Genomic DNA, 23,589 nt, shown 5'->3' with positions numbered 1-23,589 from the left:
TGCAGCTGTTCGTCCCGCGGGGCAGCAGCCGGGAAACTGAGTCACGCGCGGCACGCAAGCCCCTTCTGCGCCCACCCTTTTGCCCCGGTCTGGGCCTCAGCGCCGATGCCACCTCCTCGGGGAAGGCTTCAGGGAACAACCCATTGCTGGGGACTCCCCCCACCGGGCTCCCTGAAGGCACCTCCCTCCCTGGCAGACATGCTTGCCCGTCCCGGCAACAGCGGCTCCACGGCCCCAGCGGCGAGCGCTGAAGCCAACTGGGCAACTAGCAGGGTTGAGGGAGGTCCCTGCAGCAGGCCTTGCTCAGTGGGTGGGGACCAACACAACTTGGGCTGAAGGTTCCTGACTACTCCTGTGGCCACAGTGCTAAACTGACCCATGGACATGGGGGTGGGGAGAGCCCCCCAGTGGACAAGACCGCAGCTGGGATGGAGAGGAGCCCTACTTCCCAGGGAGAACAGGTAGACCCCCTACAATAAAAAGGTGACAGGCTGTGGTAATGTATAACCATAGCAACCCCTGACAGCACCGCTCAGAATGCCTGCACAGCTGAGCCTCAGGACAGATGCAGCAGCTAAAAGTAGCATCCTGCCCTGCCCAGCTTTAGTAAGAACTGCACCAGGGGTCCTCAGGTCACTGGAACTGGGGGGCCAGCGGGATGGTTGAAACAACTTAAGGGTGTGACCCCCAGCCCCTGTTGGGTCAGGCCTAAGCATCCCCTGCTGAGGAGGCACCTCCCCCGCCTCTAGAAACAGCTTGTCAGGGCTGGGGGAGGGGCCCTGGCCTAAAGGCCTGTCTTGCAAAGAATGACTAATTACAGGAAGTAGAGGGGGTACTTGTCTGGCCAAGGTCCTCCACCCAAGCACACCACATACTGCCTCTGCTCCACGCCCAGAATGCACGCCAGAGTGAGCACCTAAACTCCAAGCTGAGCCCCCTCCTCAGCCCAAGAAAGGTTCTCTGTCCCCTTGTCCTTAGGCTGGAGCTCTGGCTGTCTCCTGCCCAGTGGGAGGGGCAGAGGCCTCTGGGTGGGGTGTGAGAAACAGGGCAGCTCCCCCAGACCAGGGCCACCTCGCACACCAGGACATTTCAGCACATCCCAAAACCCCAGATCCTCAGCACACCTCAGCCAACCTGACAGGATGCTGAGGCTTGGGTAGTGACTACACCTGGCTGTGGGGAGGGGTCACATCAGGGGGGTCCTCAGGTATCAGGCCCCCTCCAGCCTCACTCTCAGGCCAGCATGGACCTCAATGGACCTAAAGGCCCTGAGGCTGCAGCTGGGCCATAACTGGTCCTTATCCTGGCCTGAGACCTCAGGATGGTGACCCAGAGAGGAGGCGAGGGGGTCAGGAGTAGCATTCCCAGCCCACACCCAGACCAAAGACACGTTTTAGTTAATTCAAGAAGTCATCCTCAGAAAGCAGGACCCAATATGTAAAAGACACAAGTGAAGTTTAATCAGGAAACCCAATCTCATACGTCTTCTGTGAGAGGCACAGACCTGGACCTGTCTTCAGATTGGGGGGTGGGGGCGCGCACAATGGTCCAGCCATTTCTTGCCTCCACGCCCCTGCCTTTGGCCCAAAGCTCTGCCCTCTTACCCCCTTCATACCCTCTGGCCACATGGGACCAGGAAGGAGGAGTGGAGCCCTGAGAATTCAGGTCTGGGGTCACTGACTTCCTCACCCACACCTCCCGGTCCCTCCAACACATGATGCCCACAGAAGAGGGTCATGCCCGGCACCTGCAGCAAGGCCGGACACAGGCTGCTGGGAGCCAGGGCCACCCTCGGGGCTGAGGCAGGGGTGGGGCAGCAGGTGGACTGTCCTCAGGAGGAAAGTTGAGAGGGTCTCCATCCCCCACCAAGCAAGTGGCCCCACACCAGCACCCTGAGATCAGACTGTGGGGTCTGGGACCTCATCGGCTCTTCACCAAGACCCTGTAGAGTGAGAAGCTGAGAACGGCAGCAACGGCAGCCCCGACGGCCCCCAGCGCCACCCGGAGCCAGAAGGAGGTGGCGTGCAGCTCCCCGTGGACAAGGTGTCTGCAGGAGAGAGGGGAGTCTTGCTGCTGTAACCCCACCTCCGTCTCCTACAAAGTCCCAGAGCCCGACTCAGCTGCTTTGTGTCAGTGCCCAGCATGGCAGTACCCCCAGACTAGAGGGCAGCCTGTCAGGCCAGGCCCCGAGGGCCCCGCCTGAGCATCGGCACAGGCACCAAGGCCCACCCTGCAACCTTGACTGACTCCAGTCCTGACACCACAGCTGTGCCACTCTCCTGGGACAGGGAGGGGTCTCCCACACAGGGGCTTCGATCCTGGTACCCACGGGAAGGCGGCCATTGTGGCGAGCCGGGTGAAGATGGCCGCGCGGGGCTCGGCTGGGCCGGCACAAGAGAACAGGGCGGGGGCGGGCAGCCGGTGCCTACGGCAGAACTCAGTTGGAGACAGACCAGGCAGCAAGACGCCTTCGGGCAAGTCAGCCTTGGAGGAGACGAAGAGGCAGGGGGTCTGCCTGTCCATGTAGTGGCGCTGCAGGGGGAGGGGCCATGTGAGTGTGCTGGGGGACACCTGCCCACAGCCCTGCTATGCAGCAGGGCCCCCAGGGTGGGCGGGACCTTGCCTTGTAGACACTGGCGCACAGCGAGAAGGACCTGGGGTGGCTGCTGTCAAACATCAAGCAGGCGATGTCACAGGTGGCGTCGGCCGAGGTGGTCAGGAGGCTGTCTGCACCCACCTCACACAGCTGAACAGAAAGGGTGGCCTCAGAGGGGCACAGGCTAGGTCTCCCAGGGCCACGTTGGGCGGCTCCCTCAGCGTGCACGCTCTAGGCCTACCCTGGGGACCCCGCACTCACGATCAGGTACTTCTCCTGCCCGTTGACCTGCACGGTGTCGATGGTGTAGGCAGAGGACTCCCCGGCAGGCTCCCCAGCATCCTGGTGCAGAGGAGGGACGCCCCTGAAGCTCACTGCTTGGACTCTTTCCAGAACCCCTGCCCCCCAGGTCCACGCACGGCACACATGGACACTCACCCCCAGGCCATGGCCAAGGAAAGCCTGCAGGAAGGAGGACTTGCCCACTCCGCGGGCCCCTACCACCTTGCACAAGAAAACGTTTCTCTGCGTTTGTCCCTTCTCCTGGTCCAGCCTCTTCTCCCGGGTGACTGTGGGCAGGGAGCAAGGATGAACGTGAGGGAGGGGCTGCCAGGGAGGCACTGGCTGGGGGCCGGTGTGGAAGCGGGCACCCACCTGTGATGGCGTGGGCCTGGGAATCCTGCTCGCAGAGGGTGGGGAAGCCCAGGTAGCCAAGGTGCTCAAGACAGTGCTGGACGTCCAAGTAGGTCACCAGACTGGGGACGGGAAAAGTGGGGATGTGGTGTTACAGCAGGGCAGAGGGTGAGGCCATGTCTCAGTGGGTAAGGGCTGCACTTACGTCCACTGGCAGAGATACCCGTGCAGAGGCAACCGACCGGCCTCGGTGCGGACTGTGCGAGGGAGCTGGGGGCCCCAGGGAGCAGCAGGAAACACGCTGAAAAGGCTCTGCAGCTCTGCTGGCGAGAGGGCGCCATCTCGGTCCTGCGGGCAGAGGAGCTGCGGTGACATGTGCGGGTGGGAGGCCAAGGGGGTCTCAGTGGGGCCCAGCGCCCTCACCTGGTCATGCTTCTCGAACATCCTCTGCACAAACTGGTAGCCGCGGTGGTTGAGCTCGGTGCTGCATCCGGGGGGCACATGGAGCCTGCGGGTGCCGGGATGGGGGTGGGGCTGTGCACACCTCCTTGTGCTCCGCAGGGCACCTCCTCCGAACACAGGCCATCCAGGCAAGCAGAGAGTCCCCCCGCCAGGGAGAGATGCCCCGATGGCCCCCAGCACAGGGTCCAGGAGCCCCAGGCCCCATCTGACACAGATGGGAGGCGAGCCCTGAGCCCAAACGCCACTCACGGTGGGCAGAGGTAGTTGGCCGTCAGCTCAAGCGAGTCGCCATAGCCAAAGCGCCTCAGGATGGTCCACGTGGTCTCGTGGCGGCCTCGCTGGATGAAGAGCGTGTTCAAGAAAAGGAAGCCTGCTCAGGAGAAGCAGAAAAGGGAGTAACACCAGGCACAGCCCGGCCCTGCCCCACACCCCACGCCCGATGTAGGCAGGGTGTCGGGCCTCACCGTCCAGGGTCAGCCGGTCATCCCGCACGCCTCCTGCCACATTCTTGCTCACCACCACCTTCACATCCTCCAGGGCCTGCGGGGCAAGAGGGTGCCCGAAGCAGGACATCTGCTTCCGAGAGAAAGTCGCCGTTAGTCAGCCAGCTGCCCTCTCCATCCGTCACAAGGGCAGCCAAGGCGTGGGGTGTGGCTGCAGCTGGGAGGGTGGGTACCGCGAGGAGACAGAAGGGGGCGCACCTGGAAAGCATTAAGCTCCTGGTCACTGAGCACCTGGTCCATGTCCTGGTCTGAGAGCCTGAAGATGCGTGTAAGGGCCTGGGCGCACTCGGGCATCAGCTGTGGGGACAGCGGCTCAGCACCCCCACCACTCCCTCCTGCTCGCCCTCCCCACCGGTGCCTTCAGCCCACCTGCTTGGCCTCAGGGTCATAGAGGGGGGCCGTGGGGTGTAGCACGGCCTTCTGTGCGTAGTAGAACAGCTCTGAGATGTTTTTCAGGTTCTTCGCCGAGCACTGGGACACGTGGGAACAGACTCAGAGGGGGAGGCAGGCAGGCCCCCTGTCCTCGCCTCTGCAGTCCTGGCACCCCCGGGGCCCTGCCTGCTCACCTCCACACAGGTCTCGATCTCAGGGAACTGGCTCATGATGGGCAGCACAGCCTCCATGGAGCCCCCTGGCCGCAGGTCCGACTTGTTGCCCACCAGGATAATGGGGACCCTGGGGGAGAGACCCACGGTCACCAGGGATCAGGGAGCTGGCGGGGCCCAGCCCCCCTCCCCGAGTCCTGCCTATTACCTGGGCCCCCTCTTGGTATCCCCATTCACCAGCGGGATCCATTTGGTTCGGATCTGAAAGGTAAGACCTGGCCATGAGAATGGAGGCCTGCCCGGCCCACAGCTCCCATGTGGAATTCTCACTTGGCTCGAGGAGAGACGGGGGAGACTGAGGGCCACTGAGAGCCAAAGTCACGGCCACTGGCAACAAGACCAGTGGGGAAGAGCAGCGGGCAGGTAGGACCTCATCTGATCCTAGCAGTTCCCAAACACCCACAAAGGGCCTGAGATCAGCAACTCCTCCTGCAGGCCTAAGAGATTCAGACGCAAGGCCATCCACGCTCTCGGCGGGAGACAGGATCATGGGAACTCAGGGGGAGCTTTGGGGGCCGTGGCCAGGATGGCTCCGTGAAGCTCCCCAGTGGGGCCAGCCACGGGTGCAAGTTGCCCAGAACCCGGGTCAACTGAGCGTCCGCCTGTGGTGTGTGCAGAGAACAGGTTGATGACCAGGCTCGGCGCCAGTGACAGAAAGCTAGGATGGACAGAGAGTTCCCTTGCTCACCTTCTCAATAGTGGCCTCCTCAGACACGTCATACACCACGCACACCACGTTTGCCTGTTGGGGGCAGGGAGAGGGACTGTATGGTGGGATCTGAAGCTCCCTGCTCCACTCACAAGCTGGACAGCACAGGGCTCAGAGACTGGGGAGCCCACCCTTCCAGCTGCTCCCAGGCCGAGTCACTGGCTGTTGGCTAGGCACACCTCAGGCCAGCTCTTCCCTACCCACTTCTGCTGCAGATGCCAGGCCCCAATACTGCAGCTCTGGTCAACGAGTCCCCTGAGGGCTCAGGACACAGCCACCCTTAAACTTGACTCCCCAGCCCCAGCCTCAGCCCTTCGCTCCCTGGTCACTACAGGCAACAGCAGACAGAGGACAACAGCACAAGGTAGGGGATGATGGCAACACAGTGGCTGCGGCCTGTACCCTTGCCCAGTGGCACCCCCAGGACACAGCAGATGCTGCAGGGGCAGCACCCCTACCAGGAGCTTGGTCCAAGCACAGGTCTTCCTGTGCAGAGGAGAGCAGAGAGCTAGCTGTGCAGCCCACAGCCCTGGTCATGACACCCGGTGCAGCCCAGAGGCCCAGGACAGTGGGCTGGACTAAGGAGTGGGGAATGGGGGTGCTGGGCACAGAGTTCCCCAAGGGATCACTTTCAAGGACTTGGAGACTGCTCCCCAAGGTCCACCAGAAGAGGGAAGGCTAGGCACGGAGAGCTGTGGGCTGGCCAACCACGCATGCAAGAGGAAGGAATGGGCCTTCCTCCTGGCTCCCAGCAGAGTGCATCACAGGGACCCCAAAGACACTCAGTGCTAACAGGTCACAACAGAATTAGCGAGGCTGCAGACATTCTGGGCACCTTAATCCAATCCCTCAGAGGCTGAAGCCGATCAAGCCAGGGCAGCCATATCCCCAAGGCCTGAGCCCTGCACTCCCTTCCCCAGGACCCACCGTACCTTGTGAATCTCGTCCTGAAGCTCCTCGACTGTCTGCTCAGCCTCTGGGTGGAAAAAGAGACCCTACTGCAGACCTGCCAGAGATGCCCGCTCCTGGGCGCAACCGCGGGCGGGCGGCCCCTCTACCTGAGTAATCCACGATGTGGGTGGGCACCTTCTCTGGGGTGACGTCCGCGGGAATGGTGATCTCTTCTGCCCGGGGAGGGACCTGGGGCAGACGCGGCCGTGAGGACAGCCGGGAAGGGCGGAGGGCGGCGGCGCCCGGACCTGGGCCCTTCTTGGGCGCGGGGGCGCGCTCGGCCTTACCTCCTCGGGAAACTCCTCGCCCACCAGCGACAAGATCAGCGACGTCTTCCCCACCTGGGCTGCGCGGGGCGGCGCGGTCAGCGCGGCGGCCAAGGTCGCGGCGCCTCTCCCCGCCCCGGCCCCAAGATCCCCGACCAGGCTCGACCCCCGCCTGACCCAGGCCCAGGCGCCTACATACCCTCGCCAAGCAGCAGGATGCGCACGTCCCGCTTCATGCTGGCCGCCGGGAGCTGCAGTCCGACACCAGTGCAGGCCCGGCCCCCGCCCACGACCCCGACCCGCGCTGTAGCTGCGCCCGCACTTCCGGCCCCCGCCCGCGCATCCTCTCTAGCGAGGCGGGCGGGCCAGACCGGCCTAGCTGCCCGGCGGCGCCACCGCGTGGGCACGCCGGGCACTGCCAGCGCCGCGCCGGCCAGGGGGGCGGGGCCTTTGCCCAGTGCCGCCCCGCCCCCGCAGCTCATGCAGGGGTCAGGATCCCTGGCAGGGAGCAGGAGGTCTGGAGGTTGGGCAGAAACTGAGCTCAGGCAGTCTGGAGTGACCAGGAGACAATGCCTCAGTGCAACACCCACATTTATTTGAACTGTACAAGGTAGAAACAAAAGCCCAAAGGAAAAGAAGCAATAAGCACTTCATACATGTTCAAGGTCTTGATGATTTGCACACACTCCTGGGCAGCCGGGTGTGGAGGGGTGAAGCCCACCCAGCCATCCTGGCCCAGCACAAGGCCCCCGGCCAACCCAGCTTCTCAGCTGAGCCTCTGCCCAGGCCAGGTGCCCGGCTGACCAGCAGGGCAATACCTGACCCCACACTCCCCACTGGGGGTCAGTGGCCTGTGACTTCCCACACCAGTATCTCATTGTGGGCCGCCGTGAAGAGCAGCCGAGCAGATGGGGCAAACCTGCACAGCTGCACCGAGTCATCATGGCCAGCAAAGTCCTGCACGGCCCCCGACGCACAGTCCACCAGCCTCAGCACACGCTCTGCTGGGGGACAGCATCGGGTGGGCTGGGACAGTTAGGGTGCCGTGGGCCCTGTGCCTGTGTCTGTATAGTTCCAGGACCCAGGGTTCCTCCAACCCACCCTGGCTCTGTCTCCAGCTGGGGCCAGTGCCTCATTGGGGGAACCTGGCCCCCCACCCCCCTCATTTCCTGACCCTACCCGAAAGACTCCCCTGGAGCAGGTGTCCTCACCCCACTTTCAGGGACGAGGGGTACGGCTCAGTGTGGGGGCACAGGTGTACCCACTGGGCCTCACTCAAGACACCAGCACTCACCAGAGAAGCCAATGGCCATAAGGTGGGCCCCAGGGGACAGGCTCATGGACACAGCAAAGAAAGGCAGTGGGATCTTCTTCATCACCTGCAGACAGCAAGCGTGAGGCACTGGGCGGGGGTTCCCGTGGCCCCGAGACCTGTCCCTCCCCAGCCCCGGGTCCCTCAGGCTCCCAGAACCACATGGAGGGGTGCATGTGCCTGCTTCTGGCAGAGGCTGTAGAAGACGACCTCATGGTGCACGCTGAGGCCCGCACACACCAGCAGCGCCTCATCCCAGGGGCAGAAGGCGGCGAGGGAGGGTGGCGGGCAGCTGGGAACCTGTGGAGGGCACAGCACATTGTGGCAGGGTGGGGGGGCACCCCGCCCGCAGGGCCACCGGGACTCTTACCTCCGTGAGGGCGGGCGCTGGGAAGCTCAGCCAGTCCACGAGCTCACAGCGGTCCTGCAGCCAGTTGGAGACCCAAACGCTGACCTGCTGGTCCCCGCTGGCAGCCAGCCACAGGTCCACACCCTCTGCCCCGAAGTCTCCATACTGGGGACATAAAGGCTGGTAGGTGCCGTCTGCCCTGCTCTCCCATCCCCTTCCCTGCCAGCACCCTCGGCTCAGGCCAGGCCCTGCAGGCTCACAAGGCTACTTCACCTCTCTTCTCGTGCTCTGGATGGTGCAGATCGGGGCTCCCCGATGGTCATTCAGCACACGGAAGGTCATCCCCGTGCGAGGGCGACTCACAGCCACGAGCCCATCCCTGTCTCCGGAGAGGATGGTCTGACCTGGGCGAGGCAGAGACCAAGCTGTTACTCGTGAGCCCCTAGCCCTCAGCCCAAAGGTGTGACCTGGGCCAGGCAGAAGCCGTGCTGTCACCGTGAGCCCGGCCTCACCATCAGCAGAGAAGGCGATGGCCGTCAGTGCAGCCGAGTGGGGATGCATCTTGAGCTCCATCGCTATGAGGGGGATGCTGAAGAGCCGCAGCGTGCCGTCACTGTAGCCCGCTGCCACCCACTGCTGCTCTGGGCGTTCGCAGGATGGGGGGCTCCAAGACAGGCAGAGGCAGCTCTGGGGACCCACGGTAGGAAAACATTAGCACTCCCCTGGGGAGAGGGGAAGGGTCCCAGGCCCAAGGCCACAGACAGACACCAAGGCTGGACGGAGGACGAGGCTGCCGGAGTCCCGGGCGTGCACCCCAGCCCCAGGCGCCCCCCAAGTACCTGGCTGAGCACCTGGAACTGGATCAGCAGCTCCATGCTGGCCACGCTCCACACCCTCACGCTCCCATCGTCACTGCACGTGGCACAGTGGGACTCGCTGGGGCTGAAGACCACCTCGTTCACCTGTGAGGAGTCACCACCCTACCTGAGGCCCACGGCCCTCGAGCAGAGAGGGAACACAGCATGGCCAGGTCATTCATGAGAGCATCCATCTCCCCCTTGAGCCTACCTGGCCCCGGCCCACCATGTGGCACAAAGAAACTGTCCTGACCTCCCTCCCTCCCAAGTGTCCCCACACTAGACCTGGGTGGAATCCAAATTGCAAGAAGCCCACCAGTCAGTTGAACTTGACCATCCACTTGCTAGGACGTCACAGAAGGAACTGTCCTGACAGAACCTAGAACACGGGACTCCCAGGGGGGCCACTCCTGGGCCTCATCACAGCAGGGGGGGTGGGGCTGAGATTGTCATGTGTGTGTGTGTCATGTGTATCAAGGGAGAAAGCAGTTGTATGATTACACAGAGTCAGGATCTCTGGTGTAAAAAAAAGGAGACAGAAAATAAAATTAAAATAAAAATTAAAAAATTAAAAAAAGGAGACAGGCCGTGCACCAATGAGGTAAAACAAAATATCCGAGTCCTGAATGTGAATTTCAAGCATTAAGTATAAACTCCTGATGCATTTTATCTTAGAAAAATAATAATTTAGGTCTGTTTGGCTGAGAAGTGATGGGCCCCTCTGGGCCTCAGACCATGACCTCTAAGCCCATTTCCCACTGGAGGGGCCCACAGGCTCTGGAACAGCCAAGTCCGGTCTTGGGCGGAGCTGCAAAGGGAGAGGCTGGAGCACCTGTGGTCCACAGAAGAGGGGGACCACCAGTGACCACCAGCTCAGGTCAAGAACTCAGCACCCTCGAGCTCATGCCCTGGTGGGTGGATAAACTCATCCTATCTGTACCACAGAAGCGTATTTAGCAGTAAATAGGAGTGAAGCACTGACACTCGCTACAACTCAGATGGACCTTGAAAACACGATGCTCAGTAAGAGAAGCAGATAGAAAGCACCACAGAGTGTGTTTCTGTTCACAGGGACCATCCAGAACAAGCAAACTGACAGAGACAGAGTCGGTGAGCGCCTGCCAGGGGCTGGGTGGTGAGTGTTTAATGGCTGGGGGGTTTCCTTCTGGGATGAAAGTGACTGCGGTGTTGCACAGTTCTGCAAATGTTTCAAAATCCATTGATGTTACATGGGTGTGTGGCCCACAGATTGTACCTCGACATAAAGCCATTACCAAAGAAAAAGGAAACATGTAACCCTCACTACCTCACACAAGAGTTTCTTTGTTGGCTACTGTTACGCCTGAACAAATGAACGTAGAATTTTTTTAAAAAGACTCAGGAGCCAACTTGAAGACCCTGCCACCAGCCAAGGCCAGGACTCCACGAGCATCAAGAGAAAGTGACGGTGGGGAAGCCAGACCCACATTTCCACCCACCAGCCCTTAATAGCTCTCAGAAAGTAACACATTGACTGCTGCTGGGGGGCCTGGTCCACGAGGGAGACACTCATCTACCTGTGCCCTGTCCCAGCCCCGGGAAACCTGAGAGCTCTCGAGGCCACTTCCCTTCTGAAAGAACGAGGGATCTGACTACTGCCACCTGCAACTCCTGCCGCCAGACAAGGGCATCACTGGTGGGAGACACAACGCTCCCAGAAGAAAGTAACGTTGGGACTGGCTGGCCCTGACTAGACCCTGGCCCGGCTTCCAGACCCCTCGGACCCCAGGGAAGCATGTCCAACAACGGTGGTGAAAGACTCCAGGGTGGATGACCAGTTTTCTTCAACACGTAAATTACAAGAGAATAAAGTGGCGGAAAAGAGGAAGGGTCAAGAAGGCCACAGGGCCTGGGGCTGCTGCACGTGGACACGGCATGGACCCCATGCCCACGGGGAGGGGCGCGTGGTTCCAGGGGTGCAGCTGGTCCTGGGAACGCCTGGACACTCGCAGCTTCGCTTGGGCTGGGAGCACCCAGGGGGGCGGGGACGGAGGGAGTGCACGGCAGCTGCCCGGCTTGTGCGGGCTGGGATCCCCTCAGAAATCCTCGGCGGCAAGCCGGTGGCCCAGCGGCCTCACCTTGCTCTGGTGGCCGCTGACGAGGCGGGTGCTTGTGCCCTCAGCCCAGCTGACGTACCAGAGCGTGCCCGCCGTGGTGCCCACCACACCCATGTCCATGCTTTCGTGGAAGACTGCACTCACGACGGCCCCGTCAAGGGTCAGCTCACGCTCCATAAACACAGAGCTAGACCTGGAGGAGCAGGCGGTCAAAGGGGTGGCAGCAGCGAGAGCCGAGGGAGCCAGGTGGTTTGGCCCACGGGCCCTGGCCTTGCCCGAGCATGTCCCCTGGGGGACGGGCCCAGCTGGCAAAAGAGTGCCAGCTCCCAGACACACTGTAGACGCTCACCTGGCCCCGGAGCCCTTGCGCCTCAGCTCTGGTACGGCCCCCACGGCCCATAGGCGCAGCCGCCTGGTGTTGCTGCCACTGACCAGACGCGCGCCCGAGCACAGCAGCACTCCTGGGGGACAGGAGATGCCGTGAGCCACGTCCCCAGATGCCTGGGACTCAAGACGGTGTCCACCGCCCCAGCACTGGGACTCCCAGGGAGAACCGAGCCCCAAGCTGTCAAGGGCCACGGAGGCTCCGTCAGACACCCACCGATCTCACCGTCGTCCGCCTCCCAGGCCAGGAAGCAGCAGCTGGCACACATGTCCCAAACACACACCTGGCCAGCATTGGAGCCGCAGTAGAGCAGGGGTGTGGTCCCGTAGCAGAGCGAGGTCAGCTCCCACCCCCCCACCTCCTCAGGGATGGGCTCTCGGTGGACCTGGAGGAACACGAGCACAGTGTGGGTCAGCGATGCCCTGGGGTCCAGCCAGACCCCATCCTCCAAAGCCTCCTCTGAACCCTGGCACCTGGAGGCTGACATCGCCCCCATGCTGCTGCAGAAGCCACAGGGTGATGGCACCCTGGCCCACGCAGGCGAGCTCGCCAGCGTCCCAGGGGTTGAAGGCCATGCCGTATACTGGCTCTGGGAGGCACGTGGAGGACACAAGCTCGTAGGTGGCCATGCTCCACAGGGCCAGGGTGCGGTCGCCATAGTCCCCTGGGGGAGATGCAGAGTGACCACGTCAGCTGCCCAGGGTTCCCAGGACAGGCAGCGGAGTCCAGAGACCACTGTCCTCCGCCCCCACCCTGCTGACCCAGAGTGACGAGGAGTCTGTCGTCTGGTGAGAAAGCCAGGGCCTGAACAGCAGTGTCGTGGTGAGAAAGGAGCTGCCGACAGGAGCCCCCTGGCACGTCCCAGACACGGATCTGGCAGCGGGAGGCAGTGCTGCTTCGGCCTGAGGCAGAGGCCAGCACCTGGCGGGCAGGCAGGTGGGTGGTCAGCAGGGAGGGTGCAGTCCACGGGCCCATTCCCACTCTGTGTAAAGGGCTGCTCTGGAAGCGAGAGCGAGAGCCAGCTGCACGCAGTTCAAGGAGCCAAGCTCCGAGGCACACCTTGGCCCTGGGCATTCAAGGCAGGCTGCAGGACAGGCACCTGGGCATCGTGGCTGAGGGCCAGCGTGGAGATCTCCTCAGGGTGGCCAAGCCAGTGCTGCTGGACACCAGAGTGCAGGTCCTCCACCACCACCAGGCGACCACACGTGTAGGCGAAGAAGCCTGTGGGCAGGGAGGAAGCGCCCGCCCCGTCAGCCCCACAGCCCCAGGCACTCGTGCCCACACCCCCCAACCCCACCCCAAGGAGAACTCCTGCTCACAGCAGGAAGTGCCACCAGGAGGACACGCCCGTCCTGCAGCCCAAACCACCTGCGGGCCCCTCCATGGGGCCTGGCCTAGGGGTGGACAGAACTGAGCCCACCCTGCAGCGTCTGGGCCATGGCCCCCACCTGTGTCTGGCCTCCAGACCAGGTTGGCGCGCCCGTTCCCGTTGTAACCCATGACGGCCTTCAGGTGCAGCCGCTCATCGCCGACAGCAGGGAAGGAGAGGCCCTGTGAGGAAGTGGACCCAGGACGCTGGCACCGGCCCACCTGGCCCAGGCCCCCAACCTCAAGCTCTGCCCATCAGGCCGGGCGTGGGACTGAGCCTTGGGAGATGCATGCTCCTGGGAGGAGGCAAACGGCAGGTACGTGGGCACCAAAGTCTGCACGCGGTGGCCAGCGGGGCTGGGAGCCTGGCATGCAGCATGCAGACAGGGAGGCAGGAGGAGGAGACGGGAAGGCGCCTGCCAGGGGGGAAGTGAAGGGGAGCCAGGACCACGGAGTGAAGTGAGTGTGTGGGCTTAGCAGGACACGCCTGGGTCCAGTCACTGCGTGACAGTGAGAACCTAAACCAGTCCGGTGAGAGCATGGGGCTCAGGGCAGAGGGGTGACCCGTGGGGCAAGTGCCAGCAAGGCCTGGGCTGCTGTCAGCTCTGGGAGCTGCCCCAGGGAAACCCCAGGGAGCCTGTGTCTACCAGGGAGCAGGAGTACCCCAGACACCACAGGGCCATGCCACCTGGACCCCTGGGCTTCCAGGATATCCACTGGTGGCAGGGCCTATGAGGATGCCCCACCCAGCCAACCTTGGGCAGCAGGGAGGCCTTGTAGCGAGCTGTGAAATGCCGATAGGAGTCCGGGCGAGTGGGGGGCTGGGCCCTGGCTCTTCCAGTGCTGCAGGCACCTGTCAGGGAAGGGAATGAGGCTGTGAACCCCCAGGGACCACACAGTGACCCTCCTTGCAGGCACCCTGCCCTGGCTGGTCAGACGCTTGGGTTCAAAGGGTACAGACGAGCCACGTCCCATCACCCACCTGGCCCAGCAGGGGCCTTGGGCTCTCCATTTGTCCTGTAGGTGACCATCCCTTGTCTGCCAGGGGCAGCCAGGTCTGTCCTTAGGCCACCTGGAGTCCACGTGGTACATGCACCTGGGCCCTGGTCCAGTTATGAGTGACCCTGCCCCACCCTGCTGCCCCTCCCCTGCTTACTGGGCCAACCACGGGGGTTGGGAGGCCTGCCAAGGTCCCAGGGGCCCCCCATGGCCCCCCAGGCCCCATCACCGGCCCTGCCAGCCTCCTTCTGCACCAGCACAGGTGGGCCTGAGGCCTGGCGGAGACCCTCAGGGCCACGGCTCTCATCTGACATGGAGAAAGCGCCTGAGGAGGGTGGGGAGACAGTGAGACGAGGGAGCAGAGCACCCCCATGCCCTTGCCCCTCCCCCAGGCCAGGAGCAACAAAGCATGTCAGGATGGGAGCCAGGAACACATCCCCTCCAGGCCCTCCTAGGACCCCTGCCCTCACCATCATGGTCCTTGGGGGGCCTGGCACAGATGTCCAGCCAGGGTGGGGACGCCTGGGATGGCATGGGCACCTGCTGCCGGGGAAGCCCATTGGCCCCGGACACCATGTCCTCCAGCTGTCTTGTACCCAGGCCTGAGGACGGAAGGAGCTCGGCTGAGCTCAGGGCCTGGGGAGGGCAGAGCAGGAGGCGTGCCCAGCCCCTCACGCCCAACCAGCTCTGCATCGGGACCCTCAGGAAAAGAACAGTGCTGTGCACCCACAGCGGTTACAGCGCCAGCACCAGACATCACCATGGAGACTGCCAGTGTGGTGGGACCACTCACCAGCTTCGCAGGTTGTGGGGGCCCCGGGAGAGCCTTGGACACTGCAGAGGTGACAAGAGAGATGGTCGGGTGGGGCGAAGGGGTGCAGAGGAAGGCCTGGCAGATGCATGTCGAGGGCAGGAACTTGCCTTCCTGGAGGGGACTTCTCAGAGGGCGCCAAAACGTCCCATAGAAAGATGGCGTCTCCCACACTAAGGAGCTGCTGCTGGTCGGGGGTGAAAGCCACGGCCCGCACAGGTTCTGAGTGGCCGATGTACACCTGAAGGCAACAGCACACGGGGCCTCCTATATTGCAGCAGTGTGGCAATATAGAGACCACTGAGGCACAGCTGGAGACACCTGGCCACCAGACTGCAGACTGACCAAGAGGACCTCGTGCAGTATCAGGCCCCAGCAGGCACGGGGTAACTTCAGGGACTGTCCTCCACCCTCCTTCTTACCCGCTGTGCGCCCGCCCAGGGCACACACCTGGCAGCCAGGGCCAGCCTGTGCTGAGTAGTCCCACACCTTGATGGCCCGGTCAGCGGCTGTGAGCAGAAAACGGCCATCCCCGCTGAGAGCTAGGACAGAGCAGGCCGCAGGGGGGACACAGGACAGCTGGGAGAGAGAGGGATTGCTGAGGGAAAAAGTCAGAGCACACAGGACCACCAGTTGGGGGAGCCCCCTTCTCACAGAACACAACCTCTAGGGAGCAGCAAGCAGCCCAGGGCCTCCCCTCCTCTGGGCACTGCGGGCAGCAAGGCCGGAGCCGGGAAGGCGGGGGAGGCCAGGCCACCAGCCGCAGTCTTGGGCTCACCTCCCGGACCAAGCGGCCCGACGTGGCATCTAGCACTGCAACCATGTTAGAGGACGTGGACACCAGCAAGTGGCCAGGGGGTGCAGGGCCAAAGCAGACGGCCACAGCTGAGTCCAGGCAGCTGCCAGCCAGGTCCAGAGTCCTGATGTCAACCCTCAGCAGCTGAGGGAGAGCAGCAAGTGTCCTCACCATGACCTCCGGCCAGAGCTCGAGCCCCCAGAGCTGGGGCCCGGGCCATGGGCGGCCTTGGGCACCCATCCGGCAGGCTGCCCACAGCTCACATGTCCTCTGTGCTATGAGGGGCGCAGGGCCCAGGTCCTTTCTGAAATGAGCATGGCCTCCCACCCAGGGAAACACGCAGCTGCCAGGGTCAGGGTGCCCACAGGGTCTGTGGGCCAAACTGGCGTGACTCCACCCTCAGTGCACACAGGGAGGGTTCCAGTTGACTCACCTCATGCAGTGAGGCTGTGTCCATGACAGTCACTGTGTACTTGGAGGGACCCACAAAGGCCAGCAGGTGGCTGTCCCCACTGACCACCAGGGCACTGGGGCTCGGGCAAGCCTCCTGGCACACCACGTTAGCTGCCGGCATATGGGGACAGGCAGTCAGCTGGGTCAGAGTAGGGGTGGGGCACCAGAACAGACACTGGTCAGAGACCTACTATTGCGGGCTGGGCAGGGCAGATCCCACAGCAGCCAGCCCATGGGGCCTAGATGTGAGAGCACCAAGACACCAGTGGGCACCACGGACTGCCAGGAAATCTGGGGGTTCTCCGAGTGACCACCAAGTGACCATCTGGCTGGCCCGAGTTACAGTGGCCATGGGAGGGGGCTGACTCCCCTGCTGGCCTGGTGCTCAGGCTTCAGGTACTCACTTCCTCCTGGGGAAGGGTGGGCACAGGCTCTCACTGACCTTCAATCTCGGGGGGCTGGTGAGTCCTAAAACCACACTTGGCTCTGGGGGTCTCAGTAGTGCGACTGTAGAACGCAGTACCACAGTCGGGGGCGACACGTACCCCCACCCCCGCAGGGACCTGACCAGGGAATGGCTGGGAGGCCAGAGTGGGGCTGGGGCTGGGCCTGGGGGCCTGACCTGTCACACGAAGGATGCGGCACTGGGGCGCGCTGCTATGGTACTGGGCCAGGGAGCCCCGAGAGCAGGAGCTGAACAGGAGGCTGCCGTCGGGGCTGGCGGCCAGGCCGGTGATGGCTCCGCGGTGACACCTGCACACACGAGACGCCGTTGCCTTGCCCCTGAGCTGCACCGTCCCAGACCTCCTGCAGAATCCCGGAGGGGCAGCAGAGGGCGGGGCTTCCAGTAGACGGCCCTCCCCCATACTACCCGATCTCCCAAACTCCCCAGGGGACCCACAAACCACTGGAGCTTCCACCTCGATCGTCTGTGGGGCCAGAGCCGGCTGACCACCCACCTGTGCTCCACTAGGACCTCGGTGGTCTCCAGGCTGAAGGAACGGACGGCCCCGCTGCTAAAGCCACAGAAGAAGGTGGGCTGGGTAGGGTGGAAGGCAACAGCACACGGGGCCTCCTCCGGAGACGCGAAGTCGTACAGCTGGAGGACAGGGCCATGTGAGGGCGGACAGGCTGGGGCAACCAGCTGGCCACAAGGCCCGAGAGCCAGTCTCTCTCCAAGTGCCTTGAACCTTCAGGCCCCAAACACAGGCAGAAGAACTCAGGGCCCCACCCACCGGGCCTCAGTATGGCCTGCGGCCCTCCAGTCCCTCCCTCCTGGCTGGCTTCCCTCCGGCCACACCCCACCTGCTGCAGGGTCGCTAGGTCCCAGATGCGGACAGTGTGGTCCTGGGACACAGTGGCCAGCTGTCCCCGGCTGCTCTCAGTGGCAAGGGCCAGCACCGGGGCGGCGTGGGAGCGCACCAGCACGCTGTACTCCCGGGACAGGATGTCCAGGAAACCCAGGTGGCCCGAGGAGGTGGTGGACAGCACACGCAGGCCGTCAGGGCTGACGCAGACGGAGCTGATGGGGCCCTCATGCTCTGCAGGCAGGGTAGGTTGGTGATCGCCCAGGCCTGTAGTGGGGTGGGCCCGGAACCTGGGCCAACTGGGGCAGGCTGACCATATCCATGCTGTGCCTGTGCCCAGCCCCTCTGCCCAGGACACTGAGAAATGCGCTTCCCTGCTGCCTGGAGCCCCATCTCCCTGTGAGCTACAACAGGTGCCTCCCCTGTGACCACCCACCCCTGGGCTCAGCAATGGTGGACCCCAGCTCAGGACACAGCCCCTTGGAGCCCCATGACTGCCGTCCAGCCCAGGGACACGGCCCTCCTGCGGCAACCCTGGTGGCAAGGTGATGTCGAGGCCCCACCTGCCTCCAAGAGCACAGAAGAGAAGTCCAGGGGCCAGAGGCGCAGGTAGCCGTCCTCGGAGCCCATGGCACACTTGGCCTGGGAGATGCTGAGGCTGCTGATGGCGATGCCGGGGCCTGGGTAGGGGGAGGCACGGTCAGCCCAAAGCGTCAGGGCCGCTCCTCCCAACACAGCAGGGCCCACCTACCTGAACTGAAGGTCTGCTTCTGTGGGAGGGGGCCACCAGGGGTCTGTGTAGGCAGGAGGCGGCGAGCGCACCGCACAGCCATGCGCTGGTGGTCAATCTCCAGGATGTGGCCGCTGCGGCTGCAGACGTAGCTGCCCAGAGAGGCAGAAGTAACAAGTGAAGGCGGAGGGACCGAGGAGCGGGGCAAGGAATGGGCGGGCCCTGGCCATTAGGGGAGGGAGGGTGGGGCTCACAGTATATGGCCGTCCTGGGCCTGCCTGAAGGCCAGGTCAGTGAACTCCAGTGCGTGGTGCTCCCCCAGGTCCACAGGGCAGGAGCGCAGCCCCCCACCTCGCAGCCGCCACAGCCGCACGCTGCCCCGCCCGCACGATGCCATCCTGCGAGGGGTAGGAGGTGAGCCAGGGAGGAGGGGCCAGCTCACAACTCGCTGGTCCCAGCACGGAGGATGGGCAGGTGGGCAGCCAATCACCTGGTTTCATCGAAAAAGGCCACCTCGAATGCCTGGATATCAACGTCGCTGTGCACCTTCGTGAGGATGACGGCCTCTCCGCCTCGCCCCACCTGGGCCGTGCCCCACACCACCACAGTCTGCAACAAGTCCACGCTGAGCACCCACCACCCGCCTGGCCTCTCCCACAGAAGCAGGCGCGTTGGGCTGCAGGGGGTGGGAAAGTTGGCCCCTGCGGCCCGGAGGAACCTACATGTGCCCACCCGGGGTTTCCACAGACATATGTATGCAGAAAGGAGCAGGAGACACAACCACGAGTGGAGGAGAGACCCCGGGTGAAACACCCAACTTCAGAGATGCTGTCATGTTAAACACGCCCAGCTCAGGCGTGGGGGACTTGCCACTGAAGAGGGTGAGGCCGGTCGAGGCCGGTCAGTCAAAGGTCAGCTCCATCCACGAGGGAGTAACACAGACACTCTGGCAAGTATGGCGCAGTAGTGCCCGGCGGGGCTGGGGGAGGCCTGCGGGGGACCCTTGCTGCCTGCCTGCACCCCAGGATGGGCTGCCCCACCTCCCCCGGCCTGGCCTGCTTACCATCCGCCCGTGGCGGTCCTTGCCGACACCACAAAGCACCTCCCCACTGTCAGAGAAGCTGCAGATGGAGAGGTGGAGGTCAGTGTTGCAGGCGCAGCCCCCACCCCCCTCGGAGACCCTGCACCCACCTGAGGGAGCAGACGGTGTGGACTGGGCTTTGGAAGAGGGACAGGCACTCCCCGGTCTGGAAGTCCCAGAGACGCAGCATGCTGTGGGGCCGTGCCTGGGCTGAGGCCAGCAGGGAACCGCTCCCGTCCAGCGCCAGGGCAGAGACCTGGGGGGCAGCAGGGTGAGGGAGGGTGTGTGCCTGCAGAACAAGCCACCCCTGGGCCAGGGTGCCCACCTTGTCTGTGTGGCCAAGGAAAAGACGCTGCTCCCGGGTGTTGACACACAGGACGACGATGATCGCATGGCAAGGGTACACGACGGCGGCCCCATCCCGGGTCCACAGGGCCTGTGCACAGGGGCCGGAGGCTGAGGTCACAGGCTGGTCGGCTTCGTCCCCCCACCCCAGCACTCCGCCGAGCCCCACACACAGGAGTCAATGGGATGCATGTGCCAAAAGAACAGAAAGAGCTCGGGTGCACGTGCGCAAAAGCAGGGCTTCCTCTAAGCCCTGTCCGCAACACAAGAAACTTTGGGATTCAGGTGACAAAAGGCCAGAGAGCCCACAAAGACTCGGAGTTCGTGTCCTGGAAGGCCTGGCGAGCACACAGCCTCCTCTCCTGCTGCTGTTCCTGCAGGGTCCCACAAGTCTCGCCCATACCCGGCCCCACTCGGCTGGACAACACGCATCAAAGCTTTAAAGGGTGAGCAAGGGCTCTCAGGTCTCTGGAAGCTTGAGCGATCGGACCAGCACCGACCCGGCTGGTGTTCACGACACAAAGGGACGCCTGCGACGGGATGTCATCACGTCAAGGAAGCACCGAGCGTGTGAGGATGCGGGCAGGGCTGGGCGTCCGCAGCGGTGAAGGGACCCGACGCCTGGGGGAGCTCGGCTGTCCACACAGCCACCTCAAGGAAACACGGGGTGTGCCCACTGTCCCCTCTGTGTATCTGACACTTGCACGACCCAGCAAGAACAGAGTCGGACCCCTCACCCATTTGGTGCTGTGACCCCCAAAGCCGATGACCCCCTTGAGCCTCAAGACTGGATCCGGGAGGAAGCTCTGAAATAGGCAAACTCACAGTGAGACCCCGAAGTGGCGAGGCTCCTGTCCCACCAAGGCTGCCCCACCCAGAGCTGGTGCCTGCCTCCCAAGAAAGCCACCTGGTTCTAGTGCCTTCTGCCAGCTGCTCTACGGCAGGAAACCAGAATTCCAATCACATTGCTAGACCCTCCAGGTACCCCAGTCCTGCGCCTGCCTGGAGCCTAAGCCCGCCCCCCACCAAACCACTGGGGCTGGGGTCAGGGCACCAGCCCCCTCCTTACTCTTTGTTGAAGACGATTCTTGCCCAAAGCCACCTCCTGTTGGTTCTGCTTTCTGCCAGGAGACTAGATGGGAAGAGACCATCTGCCCCACGCATGTTCCCAGTGGACAGAGGCCCAGCAGCCCTCCACCCACACCTCGTCCACATCCCACCCCCCTCGGTGGCACAGTCCAGCCCCACCTTCCTTGGGAAAAGCACTCACCTCTTGTGGGGATGCATCCTCTGGGGCCGTGGGCTCCACAGTCGTCTGATGCACAGACACGTGAAGGCTGTCACTGGCCACGTGCTTGTCAGTGGTCTCCACCCAGGCCAAGGGCTCCTGGCTACGGCCACTGGGGCCACCCACACTAGAGACCTTGGAGCGCTCACAGGACACACTGACTTCTGGAAGGGGCCTGGGCACAGAGGGGGCCTGGCGGGACTTCGGGAGGACAAGTGCCTGTTAGCACCCTGTGGCCACCACCCTCAGCCCCATCTCCAAGGGCACAGGGCACTCACGGCTGTGGGGCCACGCTTCTGGACCATGAGGGCCAGGCTGTCCTGAACAGGCTTGCTGAAGTCCGCTGGGTGAGGAAGAAGCCGCAGCACAGGCCTCGCTAAGATTGCAATTGAGAAGAACCCACTGAGCAGAGTGCAGACAAGCCTGTGAGAACGTGGCCACAAGGCACTGGGCAGGGGTCAGCAGTGGGCCCTGACCTTGCCCACTATGCAGGAGGGAAGCCACAACAACAGCTGTAGCCTACTCTCCCGTGGGCCCCAGCACCCCTTCCCAGTTGGAAAGCTTGAAGCCACCCGGCACTCTAGTCGGAACCTCCCACACTGGGTCTGGGGCCTCGAGACAGCCTCCCCTCACCCTTGCAGGCATCATGCTGCTGCATTCACCTCCCCAGATGCAGCATCAGGCCCCCCTCTCCCGCCGAGCTCCATGGGCCCTTCAGGCCTGAAGCTGGGTCACCGCTGGTCCCACAGGCCCACCTGCCTCAGAAGGGGAACAGCTCTTCTGAACTGCCTCGGAGGGTGTTTTTGAGCTGTCGCTTGGAAACCTTGACGGGGTGGAAGGACAGTCAGCTTCCAAGGGCGGCCCTGCCATCCCTCCACCCGGCCGCCCTCATGACAGGCAGAGCTGCTCACCGGATGTGGACATAGTGGTCGTGCCAGCTCTCCCCTTTCGGCACCGGGAATGCCATTTCTCGAGGTATGGGGGTGATGGGCAGTTTTGCACACCGGGCTTCAGCGACAGTGACAGCTACGAAGAGCAGAGTCCAAGGAAGCCCACCCAGCTCCCTCTCCCAGCCCAGACAAGACAACACCAGGTGCCAGCCAGCAGGGCACTGCCTGGCCACCAGCCCAGCCACCCTCTCCCCCAGTGGCTGCCTTGGGAGCTGGGAGGCTCAAAGATGGTACAGCATGGGCATTTTCACCAAGTGCCAGGGAGGGTGTGGAGGCCAGCACACAGGGAGTTAGAGCAGGTGGGCTGCAGGCTAAGCACACCTTTAGCCCTCACCGGGATCGAAGCACAGGTCGCTGGTGTAGAGGTTCCTGACCAGCAGGCTAGCACACAACCTGATGCTCTTGAGGTGACTGTACCGTCGGTTCAGGTAGACCAGCAGAATGTCGTGCAGGTCGAGCTGCAGGCAGGTCCAGCGGGCACCAGGAGAGCCCACACCTGCCAGGTGTGCAGGACAGGAGCAAAGGTCAGAGCCTACCCTCACCAACTGGCCCACAGCACTCTCTGTCCTCGGCCTGTCCCCACTCTCATGGCCACAGCCACATGCCCCTCCACCCAGGCTGTCCCTGGCCTGCCTCCCCGCTGAGCCTTCTGGCTGCCTGCCTCTTCCAGACCATCTGTGACCCGTTCACACCTCATCTGCATGTTACCTTTCCTGGGTGTCTCAGTCTCACAGATGAAAGGGAACTGAAGCCATGTGGCTGTGGACTTGAAGAAGTTGGAGAATGACACTCGGACGACCTGGCTGCCCTGTGGGCATACAGCATGGGCGTGAGGAGAGAAGACTGCAGCAGGAGTGCAGGGCCCCCACCGGCAGCTCCCGCTCTCCAGCTTGTAACCTCGGTACACAGGTCCAGGTGAATGACAAAATGCTTGGCGGGCAGGGGCCGAAAGAGCACGTACAGGTAGCGTCCGGTCAGCCCCAGGGACTGGGTGCTGGTTTTGGGGAGCTGGATGTAATTGCCAGCAGAGACAGGGCCCCGCACGCGGTACACCGTGCACTTGAGGGTCTTGTCCTGCAGAGAGACACGGGAGGCATGGCGTCCCGCTCAGCCCCACGGAGCGCCAGGAGGGCTGCAGCAAAGCGGCCCAGGAGACAGAGGAGAAGCCGCCGCTCCTGCTGCCAGGTGCCCCGGCCCACTTACCGTCACGACGGCCACGTCGCCCTCTTTAGAGGACCGCTTCCACTCGTCCACCTTGAAGTGTCTGAAGACGTTGAGGAACGGCTGCTGCCACACTGGGGGACACGGGGGCGTGAGGTGCCAGACCCACCGCGGGTCTAGGGAGGGGGCCGGGGCAGGGTCTGCGCGCTCCCCAGCTGTGACAGCCAGCGCAGCGCGCGGACTGGGCTCCGGGCGAATCTCAACACCGACCCGTCCGCGGCGGCGCCGGATCTCGGGCCCCAGACCCCGGCGCCCGGCCCCGGGCCCCGAGCCCCCGGCCCTCCCGCCGCGCGCCGCTACCTCCGGCCATGGCGCCGCCGCTCGCGCTTCCCGCCTCGGCCACCGCGCGCTCCACGCAGAGCACGCAGTGCGCGCCTAGCAACGGCCGCCTGGCAACGACGCCACTTCCGCCGTTACGGCGGCAGGGCACGTGATCGCGCTTCAGGGTCGGGGCCTGACACGTGACCGCGTGACGGGGCGGGGCCTGGTGAGTGACCGCGCTGGTGGTCTGGACCC

General features: G+C 63.6%; 2 protein-coding genes across 23 annotated transcripts; both read right to left on the bottom strand.

The window, feature by feature from the left end:
- Positions 1 to 1,438: 1,438 nt before the first annotated feature.
- Positions 1,439 to 7,184, bottom strand: RHOT2 (ras homolog family member T2). 6 transcript variants are annotated; one of them, XM_079943810.1, is made up of 19 exons: positions 6,925 to 6,990; positions 6,747 to 6,805; positions 6,567 to 6,648; positions 6,441 to 6,484; positions 5,488 to 5,541; positions 4,948 to 5,000; positions 4,761 to 4,869; positions 4,564 to 4,665; positions 4,393 to 4,491; positions 4,156 to 4,264; positions 3,941 to 4,061; positions 3,653 to 3,737; positions 3,435 to 3,577; positions 3,251 to 3,351; positions 3,035 to 3,165; positions 2,858 to 2,938; positions 2,624 to 2,746; positions 2,326 to 2,532; positions 1,439 to 2,047 (listed from the first exon to the last, which is right to left on the bottom strand). In XM_079943810.1, exons 1-19 carry the CDS (start codon positions 6,959 to 6,961, stop codon positions 1,832 to 1,834), a joined length of 1,956 nt encoding a protein of 651 aa, XP_079799936.1. In that variant the 5' UTR covers positions 6,962 to 6,990; the 3' UTR covers positions 1,439 to 1,831. The 6 variants fall into 6 exon arrangements, with proteins under 6 accessions (XP_079799936.1, XP_079799938.1, XP_079799939.1 ...); XM_079943812.1 differs by having other exon boundaries at positions 2,330 to 2,532; XM_079943813.1 differs by having other exon boundaries at positions 6,441 to 6,482; positions 6,567 to 6,805; positions 6,925 to 7,184.
- Positions 7,070 to 23,407, bottom strand: WDR90 (WD repeat domain 90). 17 transcript variants are annotated; one of them, XM_079943802.1, is made up of 45 exons: positions 23,374 to 23,407; positions 23,056 to 23,147; positions 22,750 to 22,926; positions 22,561 to 22,660; positions 22,187 to 22,348; positions 21,814 to 21,928; positions 21,658 to 21,725; positions 21,181 to 21,278; positions 20,885 to 21,103; positions 20,684 to 20,746; positions 20,352 to 20,420; positions 19,595 to 19,705; positions 19,380 to 19,525; positions 19,252 to 19,309; positions 18,679 to 18,797; positions 18,443 to 18,586; positions 18,210 to 18,340; positions 18,022 to 18,138; positions 17,457 to 17,692; positions 17,111 to 17,250; positions 16,774 to 16,958; positions 16,132 to 16,262; positions 15,681 to 15,842; positions 15,353 to 15,481; positions 15,013 to 15,143; positions 14,885 to 14,925; positions 14,562 to 14,693; positions 14,249 to 14,416; positions 14,075 to 14,164; positions 13,848 to 13,945; positions 13,173 to 13,275; positions 12,824 to 12,945; positions 12,486 to 12,645; positions 12,198 to 12,388; positions 11,941 to 12,109; positions 11,689 to 11,800; positions 11,361 to 11,532; positions 9,226 to 9,348; positions 8,899 to 9,073; positions 8,660 to 8,790; positions 8,408 to 8,551; positions 8,218 to 8,337; positions 8,020 to 8,104; positions 7,645 to 7,729; positions 7,070 to 7,326 (listed from the first exon to the last, which is right to left on the bottom strand). In XM_079943802.1, exons 1-45 carry the CDS (start codon positions 23,381 to 23,383, stop codon positions 7,215 to 7,217), a joined length of 5,646 nt encoding a protein of 1,881 aa, XP_079799928.1. In that variant the 5' UTR covers positions 23,384 to 23,407; the 3' UTR covers positions 7,070 to 7,214. The 17 variants fall into 17 exon arrangements, with proteins under 17 accessions (XP_079799928.1, XP_079799929.1, XP_079799930.1 ...); XM_079943803.1 differs by having other exon boundaries at positions 7,645 to 7,726; XM_079943804.1 differs by having other exon boundaries at positions 11,950 to 12,109.
- Positions 23,408 to 23,589: the final 182 nt, after the last annotated feature.

Source organism: Stenella coeruleoalba, assembly GCF_951394435.1.
Source record: "Stenella coeruleoalba genome assembly, chromosome: 15".
Taxonomy (NCBI): domain Eukaryota; kingdom Metazoa; phylum Chordata; class Mammalia; order Artiodactyla; family Delphinidae; genus Stenella; species Stenella coeruleoalba.
Note: the sequence above shows the minus strand (reverse complement) of the source record. Positions and strands in the feature narration are given on the sequence as shown.